The sequence below is a fragment of the Arachis ipaensis genome, chromosome B04 (assembly GCF_000816755.2).
Source record: "Arachis ipaensis cultivar K30076 chromosome B04, Araip1.1, whole genome shotgun sequence".
Lineage (NCBI taxonomy): Eukaryota > Viridiplantae > Streptophyta > Magnoliopsida > Fabales > Fabaceae > Arachis > Arachis ipaensis.
In genome coordinates this window covers 4,500,532-4,511,398 of record NC_029788.2, presented here as the reverse complement: position 1 = coordinate 4,511,398, position 10,867 = coordinate 4,500,532, and the positions used below count along the sequence as shown (strand labels likewise).

The 10,867-nt window shown below is 35.6% G+C and overlaps 2 protein-coding genes and 1 non-coding gene across 3 annotated transcripts; 2 read left to right on the top strand and 1 right to left on the bottom strand.

The window, feature by feature from the left end:
• LOC107638528 lies at positions 793-4,934 on the top strand. Its single transcript, XM_016341848.2, has 7 exons — positions 793-1,579; positions 1,993-2,142; positions 2,965-3,105; positions 3,185-3,259; positions 3,416-3,529; positions 3,636-4,129; positions 4,249-4,934. Exons 1-7 carry the CDS (start codon positions 1,087-1,089, stop codon positions 4,879-4,881), a joined length of 2,100 nt encoding a protein of 699 aa, XP_016197334.2. The 5' UTR covers positions 793-1,086; the 3' UTR covers positions 4,882-4,934.
• On the bottom strand, positions 4,983-10,534 carry LOC107638526. The gene is made up of 8 exons (XM_016341847.2): positions 10,354-10,534; positions 9,772-10,173; positions 7,226-9,501; positions 6,871-7,140; positions 6,146-6,226; positions 5,678-5,789; positions 5,528-5,594; positions 4,983-5,336 (listed from the first exon to the last, which is right to left on the bottom strand). Exons 1-8 carry the CDS (start codon positions 10,472-10,474, stop codon positions 5,240-5,242), a joined length of 3,426 nt encoding a protein of 1,141 aa, XP_016197333.1. The 5' UTR covers positions 10,475-10,534; the 3' UTR covers positions 4,983-5,239.
• On the top strand, positions 10,637-10,708 carry TRNAP-AGG. The gene has a single exon. It is a non-coding gene; the product is annotated as a tRNA-Pro (tRNA).

Sequence of the window (10,867 nt, the reverse complement as noted above, 5' to 3'; positions counted from 1 at the left end):
AGAATTAATTAATGATAAATAACATAACATAACATTTTTTTCTTAAAAAATAAACTAATAATGGTATTAAATTTATCATTAATTAGGAGATAATACTAGATAATGTCATTAAATGAGAAAGGGTAATAAAAAAATTAATTTAAAATTCTATAAAAAAAAATTATAACTGATAAAAAAACTTATGTGACAATAGAATAAGTAGAAGAAACGTCATTTTTTAGTTACAAGAAAATATAGGTATCAACTTTTATATAGATAGATAGATAGATAGATAGATAGATAGATAGATTTGTGGGGTTTAGGAAAATGTGAATCATCAAATTCAACTTGTAACCTTGATTTAAGGAAGGGATCTAAACACAACAATTTACAAGTTAACTTGATGGTATTGGTATGTCAGAGTGGGTTGGATGCAACTATAAAAGTTTAGAAAAGCAAATCTAGCTACATGTTTTCTTCAATTTCCCCCCAGTTCTTTTTCAGAAATAAATAATAACTTTGAAGTACCTAATTCAACATAAATATAACGATCTTAACAAGTATGTGCCACTTTTACAATAACTAATAAACTTTAATCAACTTAGACATGTTTAAAGTACACTGGAATATATTTCCTTCATGACAGCAAAATGCTTATCTTGCAGAGAAAGAAATGGAAGTTTTTCTGTTATAGCAGAAACAAATGGACTAAAGCAAGTTGATAATATATGAAATTCAGGAAAAGACATGCATTGCTTTTCATATTATGCAGGAATATGTACTGTAAATGTCTAATGTATTAATATAAAACCTTATTTCTTATCATGCTTCCACTTCTTCTTTACTTGTTCAGTTTATATTCTCACCAAATTTTTGGGACTAGTTGAATTCCATGTGCTTTAATTGCAATATATAGTGTCTTTGCTTCCTTCTGGATGCTAACTCAGAAATCATTATTTAACAAATTGGAAAATCAATATTATAATAATAAGCAAAGGGACTGCATGTATATATGTAACTTTAACATAACCTTTGTTAAGCTTGTTGATATTGATAATATACTCCAACTTAGAGGGACATAGATAGGTTATTTGGACACCAGAAAAAATGGAGCAGAATTCTGAGGTTGAAAATTTGTTTCGTTATGCCACTAAGGGTCAGATTAGAGAGGTCTTAGAGGTTTATGAGAAGAACCAATTGACATTAGAAGCAAAGATCACAAGAGCAGAAGATACAGTGTTACACATTGCTGTTTATGTAGGCCAAACCAATTTTGTGACAACCCTTTTGGATAATATCACAGAAGAAGTGTGTCTTGCAATCTTAAAGTTGCAGAACTCAAAGGGAAACACTCCTCTGCATCTTGCAGCTGAGCTTGGAAATATGGAAATTTGCTACAATATAGCTAGAAGGGACCCTACACTCATTTCTTGGCGCAACTTCCAAGGCGAGACGCCGCTCTTCTTGGCAGCGATTCATGGTAAGAAGGATGCATTCTTTTGTCTCTATGGCCACCAACAAAACAAAGATGACTACTCACTTTGCAGAAAGAACAATGGAAATACCATTCTTCATTGCACCATCTCAAGTGAATATTTTGGTAAGTGTCTCATGCATTGTCATCAATTTTGTCATGTTTGATCATATTAACTATTTGTTAGTTATGCATACTCATTTTGATTTTATTAATCAACATACTAAAATTAAATATCATTTATGTACTCATTTGGTTACCTAACTTTTTGGTACTCCAAAATCTAGATACATTTTTGTTAATATCACAGCTAACACTTGTATAACTAAGATCCAAACTTGATCCACACTTGTTAAATGGTGATCCACATTATCGAACTCTCGAGTTAACTCGTAAATGCTCAAGTCAAGTTTGATAACATTGGATATACCGATATCAACTAGTATATTATTTATACACATTATGTTAAAAACATTTCATGATCATATCTAGCACTTGTATTTCATTGAATATATTTAAAGTTTTGATGAATTTGACAGGATTGGCACTTAAAATAATTGACTTGTACCCAAACCTTGCGGATTCTGTAAACCAGGATGGGTGGTCACCTCTGCATATCCTTGCCATGAAGCCTAATTGTTTCAAAAGCAGCACCAGGATGGAGTTTTTAGATCGTTTTGTCTATAATTGTGAGAACACTTCCGTTCTTACACACTTCTATAGTATTCTGTTTCTTTATCAAAACTAACATGATTTTAAGAATCTTAAGCATTTTTTTTCTACTTTTAAAATTCTTAATGGCTTTAATATTCCATATTTAAAATGAATTTTTTCACATAATGTTTAGACCTTATTTGTTCCATATTTACATATATAATAAATTAGAAATAGAAATATGGAAGATTAAATTTAAATGTACTTCTGATCAAAGAAATTCACATCAATAGATATAAATTTCTTTAATTAAGTTCATCAATAGAATGATTGAAATCTACCGATGTTAACATACGAGTTCCCCTATTTGTCTACAAGTAAATTTTCTAGCAATAAGGTGGATTACCTACCTTTATTCTAGTCATAGTAACTAGAATGAGACCCACTCAATGTGCGAAAAAATAAATCAATTATACTATATAGTATATTTTAATAAGTGTTTTATTATTTAGAGATTGATTAGATAATATATAAACTAATATTAAATTTAAAGTATTTTATATTAAATATATTTTACAGAATATTTATTTGACAATTTGTATATAATTTTGTATAATTATTCAACTAAAATATTATACAAATTATAGTTCATTGTTTTAGGGATTTGAATTCATTTATTTTTATAAAAGGCATAGATATTTTTATATTAGAGTTATATAAAACTACATCTTTTCATTCTTTAGTTTGTAATAATTTAAAAAAAAGAGTTAAAAAAATGAATGAGAACGAAAACATAAAAAAGTAATATAAAATTATGAAATTTAGTTTTCCTCTCTAATAAACCGTGATCCTGTCAGGTTTGATTGTTGATGATGTCAGCGAGGAAGCAAATGAACTACATAACAATCGGAGAGATAAGCAGAAAACTAAGTATCCAATGAACTACAAGACATGCATGAGCTTTGTGTCTTTGTTTATGCGTGCAGCTAAAGCTCTGAGTGAGTTAATCAACCATGTCTAGTATATGCATATGCCAAGTTTAACTGTACTAATTTGTCAATTTACAATATGACACAGCCTTTGGAAAACATACTCGTAAAGCTGAAACTGATGATGAAGAGAATTTTTCAAGAAAACCCTACATCAGATATGGTATTGATTACAGCAAATTTAATCTTTTACTAATTACACAGTTTTTGTGGCCTGCATGTTAAATGTTACAGTTGCAGCTGGTTCAACTTTAGGTGTTTTTTTTTTTGGGCATTTTACACTCATTTCCTAACATCTAGTGTGTGTATACACATGCAGAGAAAGAGATGACAAAGAAAGAAACCAAATATAACCGGTTTCCACCAAATTGGGAAACCATTATCCGGATTCTAATATTTACAATAAAGGCATTGCTACTTATCTGTGGTGTAGGTAATATATATCAACAAGCACTAGAGTTCTCATAAGTTGTTTCACAAGAAATTAAGAAAAAGAAAACAAGTTCCTACCCCTTTTTTTACTGAGTGGCAAATTGCAGGATCATCTTGGATAGACAAAATCCAAAGGAGGAAGGCGAGGCACATGTGGGCAAAACAAGTGATGAATGAACTGATTCAGCGCGCTTCAATATACAAGTACACATATAATGGAGGAACTCCTCAGGGAAAAGGGAAAACAGATAGTGGTATGCAGAATGGAATTTATGCAGAAAGGAGAACAGATTCACCTATATTGATTGCAGCAAAAATGGGAATAACTGAGATGGTTGAGAAGATCTTGGATATATTTCCAGTGGCTATACAGGATGTGGATTCCGATAACAAGAATGTTGTTCTTTTGGCTATAGAGAATCGGCAGCCCCATGTGTATAATATGTTGAATAAGTCTGACATAACCAAAGAGAGCGCATTTCGCCAAGTAGACAGCCAAGGTAACAGTGCATTGCACCTTGCTGCTACATATAGAAGCCATAAGCCTTGGCGTGTCCCTGGTGCTGCAATGCAAATGCAGTGGGAATATAAATGGTATAAGGTAATGCAAATTAGAATGTTGCTGGTCAGATAATATTATGTTTCATTGGCAAATAATAGTTTAACAACAATTCAAAGTTGCATTGAAACAATGACTCATGATCCTTGTGGCTTTTGCAGCTTGTTAAGAACTCCATGCCGCCAAATTTCTATGAACGCTACAATAGGAAGGGGCAAACAGCAAAGCAAGTCTTTGTTAGTACCCATGGGCAACTTGTGAAAGAAGGTGGTAAATGGCTCACCAAAACTGCAGAATCATGCTCAGTGGTTGCAGCACTTGTTGCAACTGTGGCATTCACAACCTCAACAGCTATACCAGGTGGTCCTGATCAAAACACTGGTATACCACTTCTAAGGGGTAGACCTGCATTCCACGTCTTTGCTGTAGCATCACTCATTGCACTCTGTTCGTCTGTCACATCCCTTGTTTTGTTTCTCTCGGTACTCACATCTCGGTTCCAAGAGAAGGATTTTGTTGTTGACTTGCCAAGAAAGCTTCTTGTGGGGCTGACAACACTCTTCGCATCGATAGCATCGGTGTTGATCTCTTTCTGTGCAGGGCATTACTTCATCATTGAAGATGAACTGAAATATGCAGTTTTCCCCATATATGCTGCAACTTGTTTGCCTGTGTCATTTTTCGCACTAGTCCAACTCCCACTTTACATTGATCTGGCTTTGGCTATGCTTCGGAAGGTTCCTCAGCGCAGCTATAAGGTGTTGCCTAACTACTTACCTGATCATCATCATTAGCTAAAGATATTTATTTACTGTGTAATTTGATAAATGCTGAACAATAAACTATAGCTACTAGATAGGGTCCAGATCAGGAACTTCTGCTGTTAGATAGAGAGTTTAAGATGAACTGCAATGGATTTTTTTTTACTATAAACAATACTAGTAATTCAATATACTAGTACATCTCATCGTGCATACACAACCCAGGTCCATGGTTACCACTGACATCGTCCGTTATGAGCATCACACAAAATTACAGCAGCAGGATGAAATATAAAGGGGCAACATCTGTCCTACATGAAAAAAATGCTTTGGAAAATAGTTACAAGACCTAAATTCTATACATGATCATAACAAAAATTAAGTTAAAAAGTTAAGTGCACTTTGTAACAGGAAGAAATGTTCTGTCATCTTTTCTCAGCCATACAGTGGAACGGGTTTTCTTCACATGCTCTGCAAAGAGACAATGCCTGCAACCAAAAAGTGCATAAGAGGAATGAATTAATGAAATGCCATTTACAGGGACACATAATAATCATAAGACCCATCATATAGGGAATGTAATTTGTTGCAGTACATTAGTCATCAGAAGCAGAAAACATTTCTCCCACTAGAGAGATTTAAGTTGAATATACAAGAGCGGAAGAAACAAAAATCCAACCTTTCATAATCTAACTTCTGAATAACTATGCCATTCAACAATAGTTCTGAACTGTACACCATTACCCCTGCATGCGCAGAACATGTTATTTTTTATTTTGGCTTTTAGGCAGATTATAATTTTTTGAAGGTAATTGAAACAGATTCTAACCCTTTTCAAGAAAAGGCACACAAGAGGCATAATCTTCTTCACAAGATAGGATCAGTAGATCATCTAAGATCTTATTATCCTTCAAAACAGATCTGCAGATCCTCTCCATTGCCTACAAGAATTACAAGAAAAAGATATTAAGATGAATCAAGCCAAAGGTTGCAGTCAAAACGTGGACTAGTTGAATTGCATGCATAGAAATGTCGATATATATTTCAGAAAAGAGGGTGGGGAGGAGGGAATAACCCACCAATTTCATGATTAAAAAACATCAATGTACTCCAATAAGTATTAATAATAAAATGAAAAATGACAATTAAGTTATCAAGTAATTTCTTTGCCAGTGAGATAGAAACAAAAGAAAATTCACGGCAACAAGGAACTATCCAAATTCTAAAGACATTTTTTATCCCCTGACGACTTAGGCGTATAAACAAGGTAAATGCTTAAAGAGAGAGAGATTCATACCTGGCCCTGAACTGCCCTTACTAAAGTTGAAATAATCTCTTTACTAGGTTTAGTATTTGGGGTGATTAATACTCTTCGACCCTGCAGAAAGTAATGGTCATTTAGCAGGGGCAACAAGCCAAAAAATGCCAGTTTGTTTTTTAAATCTGATTAATTAAGCTTTTGTGTCTAGTGGGATAAGACTTTGTTGTTGTTGTTGTTGTGCCTCCAAGTCTTTTGAAAGTTCAACTATGATTCACTTAATTTTGAAGTAATTATTTTAACCCATAAGCAATTTGTTTATATGGTTCAGTTACAAGGAATTAAGTCCCTTGTCAACAAGCAATAGGGGAAGCTATACCTTTGCGGATGTGACACAAGCTTATTTATTAGAGGTAGCTTTTAATTTAATGACATGCCCATGTTTGCAGGCAATGCTTTTATGCAGACAATGCAGCACAATGCCATGTAACAAATGATTGTCACATGAACAACTAAACAGGGGACTTTAACACTATCAAGTTGAAAACTATCGGGTCATAGCTATTGCAAGTAGAACTTAAAAGGAAAAAATTGCTGGAGTTGTTTTAACATACACAAGTGCAGATGCATGCATGCCCACATACGTAACCAACAGATATTTGTACAAAACAGTTAGAATAATAAGTTTGCTAAAATCTTAGCCAGTGAACCACATGCATGAATTAATGGTTAAAAGACTTAATTGGTTCCATAGATTCATTCACCTCTAGAAGTGGATGCCGGGATGCACGGGCAAGTGACACTGGCATGCTGAAACCAAACTCCTTTTCCTTTTTTGCGTCCCTTAATATGTAATTTTTCTCATCAATAAAACAGCTAGCTTGTCCGCAGCTCTCAATCCATAAGTGTGTGACCACTGGTTTGCCAAATGCAATAGCTTCTAACATATTCCTTGTACGTACAAATTGATCAGCTATGAAATGTGTTGCGTCTGCAATGGAGGATGCTACAGAAACGCCGAGTCGTGCTAAAATCTGTAATAAGTCCATAAACAAAATTAAACTAAAACCCGACTATGTTTCAGTAACACTGACAGTATCGAAGGTTAGACATCATTACCTTCTTCTGATGCTTAATAATATCTTCGTTTAAGTGGTTGCTGTACAGAATTCGAACATCAGTCATATCCCTCCTCTTCCTTGAATCTTTAGATGGAGTTGTCAATTCCGGGCTAACGGGACTCAAGTTACGGAGTTCTCTTTGGAGCTCCTTACGGAAAACTTTGTGAAGGCATGACCTTGAAAGATTTCTATTGCAAGATTGCTTGTAATAATCATCTCCCATACAAACAGGTGAAGCATCATTCATTGGTGTCTTACAATTAGCTGGCGTTGTCGCAGAAGCCAAGTCAGAGGATTTGTGACAATCTTTTGGCGATTCATCTGAATTGGTGACTTCAAAATTATTGCTAGACAACCGGACAGCTGCAATATTCTTTCCATCCGATTTCAGATTTTCATCCTTCTCAGCTATAACATTACAATCAATAGGACTCCTAGAATGAATATTTCCAGCACTAGATTTCCCTTTGGGCGGCACAGATGATTTAGATGAATCTACTAAATTCTCAGATCCTTTATCATGATCAGAATACTTCCTAATCCTAAGTGATCTCCTTCTTCTAGGACAATCTAATGTATCCATTTCAATCTCATTGCTAATGGCTGCAGTACTTGCTTTTGGAGTAGAATTAGGATCCAGTGATTCATCTGCATGGAGGCCAGTTCCATTAGTCTTCTCAAGGGAACCAATCCTACCACTAAATTGATTTACCGTTAAAGACTGTCTAGTTCTACAAGCAATTGGCGTACAATGATAAACCTCATCCTGTAAGTGCTTTTCATTAACTCTACTCCTTCCACTTTCTGTGTCATTGCGATCATGAATCTTTAATTCACCATGATCAAGTATTTTCAAAGCACCTGTTGATTTTCTTTGATCAACCATTGGAGACAAAACTCCTCTTCTTCCATTCTCATTAGCACCTGAGGTTTGTATGGCTTCTGCATTTAGCTTAGTCCTCTTTGATCTTGTAACAATATTTCCCTTTTTGCACTGTCCGACTTCTGTACATTTCTTTGATAAACTTGAAGTTTGCAAATCTGACTTAACTTCAGCTTTCCTTTTCTTGTCAAACTGCCTTGAACTATCCCTAGATCCAACAGGCCCAAATTTTCCAGCAGAAGAATTATTGTGTTGACCTTTTGAACTGCTTCTAGTAATACAAATAGTATCATTAGCAAGAGTTTCAGCACCACATAAAGCTTCCATAGCCTCAGCAGCCATTTGAGTATCAAGACCTACATCCATCATTTCCCGTACATCTGCATTAGCCTTGGGTTCCATCTCTCCTCTAGAACAGTTGGGATCAAGCTGTTCACCCAACTCCTTAGCAAGGTTCCTTGTTATTCTTCTTGTTGCTTCCTCTACAGTATTATCCCATACTCTCTGATTATGCCTCCCTAACCTTGAATCAGAGTGAACTGCACGAGTTTTCCTACTAGGGATATTTAACTTTTCCTCAGCATCTTTATCATTATTTGGCCTGTAGACTTTGGTCTTCTGGGATACTGGCAAAGATTTTGATCCACGAGTTTCACAATAAAAGAAGTCCTCCTTTCTTCTAAGGTATATGTCTCCCCCACCTTCATCCTCACGGCTATCATCCCAGTCAAAGACTGCAGCTTTTGCATCTTTGCCCCTATCAGTAACTCTTTTGGCCAAATTTTGTTGCCCTTTTCCATTGGCCACTGACTTTGATTTTTCCTCCACATTCTTAGCAGAGTTAGCGGAAAAAGGCATGGTGGTTGTTATTCTTGTAGTATTTTTAACACGGTTAGTATCTTGATCAAACTCCATGATATTATCGTGGAGAAACCTATCTACAAAATCAAGAGCATTAAGCTGCGACAACTCTCCAGGTTCTTGAGAGTTGACATAGCTTAACCCATCATGGCAGATAGGCAACTCATCCACTCCATCAAAATCATTGCTTTCAAGAGAAGGTTCATTAGTTTCAATGGACAAAGCATCATTGAAAAGTTTCCTCACTGCTGAGCTAGCAACCTTGTCTGCATTTTTGTTCTTCTGTCCCTCTATCTCCACGCTGTATTTCCCACCACTGCATTCCCGATTAACTTCTTCAACTTTCCCATAACATCTGGGAAAGGATTCATCATTATCCTTTACAACCATATGTTCTTGACAAGACTGGCTATTGCCCTTGTCAGAACTGGTCCCATTTGAAGTTTTTTTCGAAGCCACATCGCGAGCAGCTAAAGCAGCTTTCCTTAAAGATTCAACACGCAGATAAGTAAATCGTGGTGGCTTCAAACCTGTAATAAATAAAATAAACTTTACCAGCGCAACCAAAAGAACAGTGACATTAAATTTATATACAAAACAGTGTAGAACAGGAGAAACAATGATACACCACACTTGTATACAACAAACAGTTGCCAATGAGGTTGCAGCTCAAAAAGGCATCAGCACCAAGACTCTAAGATCAGATTTGTGACAGTGATATCATATGCCCAATAATCCATCAAATGCCCCAAATATACACCAATGTTAATGTACCTAAAAGAAAAGTTCAAGGGGTTCACCTGAGCTGTTGAGTTCATTTTCAATAGAATCAATATTCCCAAACGATTTCTCATCAGAGAATCTTTCATGCTCTTCCTCCTGCTTGTTATACGCAGATTGACGATCACCACCGTCGGAGACATCCGCATCATCATCCACACCCTCTAAAACCTGAGTTCCATCTAAACCTTCGACTTCACCTTCACCACCACTTTCAAATCCAACATCCCCTTCTTTATTCAGCAACTGTGTGCAGTCATCAACAAGAGCAGCACCGTCAAAATCATCCAACGGCTGAGTCTCACCAGCGAAATCCAACACCTGAGTCTCGCCTGCGAGGTTCATCGGCTCAGCTTCCATATTATCATCATCGCAATCATCAAAAGGCTCTGTGTCTTCGAAGTAGCGCGATTCGTCATCACCTGAACACAGTAACAATAAATCCCCAAAAAACGTCAAATTTAAACTTTTGTTAAAAACAAAATAAACATAAATAAAACATTATATGGAAAAAAATGTGGTTAATGTAAAGCAATAAATAGAGAAAAGAGTGAGCTTGAAGAGAGTAATGGAAGAAGTGAAAAAGGAAAAAGAGAACCCACAAGAGGGAGAGTCAGGAATGTCGAGTGGCTGAGTATCAAGGAAGTCGAATTCTTCATGAATCGAAGTGTCTCTGCTGTATGTGTTGTTGTTCTTGTTCTTGTCTTCCCTAGAAGAAGCCATTGCTGCGAAATGGCTATGCAAATTAGGGCATAAAATGGTTCATCATCATCGAAAGAGAAGTGGAGCGCGAAGAATAAGGGTTCTGTGCCAAATTTTTTGGAGGGAAAAAATTGGCGGTTTCCTGATTAAATTATAATTTTAATTGATATAGAGACAAAAAAAGGGCATTTGGTCTAGTGGTATGATTCTCGCTTAGGGTGCGAGAGGTCCCGAGTTCAATTCTCGGAATGCCCCTATTCTAGTTTTCTCTTTTTATAAATTGATTGTGGTTATGGGCCTGTACATTGAATTAGGCAATATATTGGTGAGAACATTCAACGACTTCTCCCATTTGGTTGGGTCCAGAGAAAAAAATTTTCAATTTTCAACAAGGTTTAAAAATTAAAATAGAAA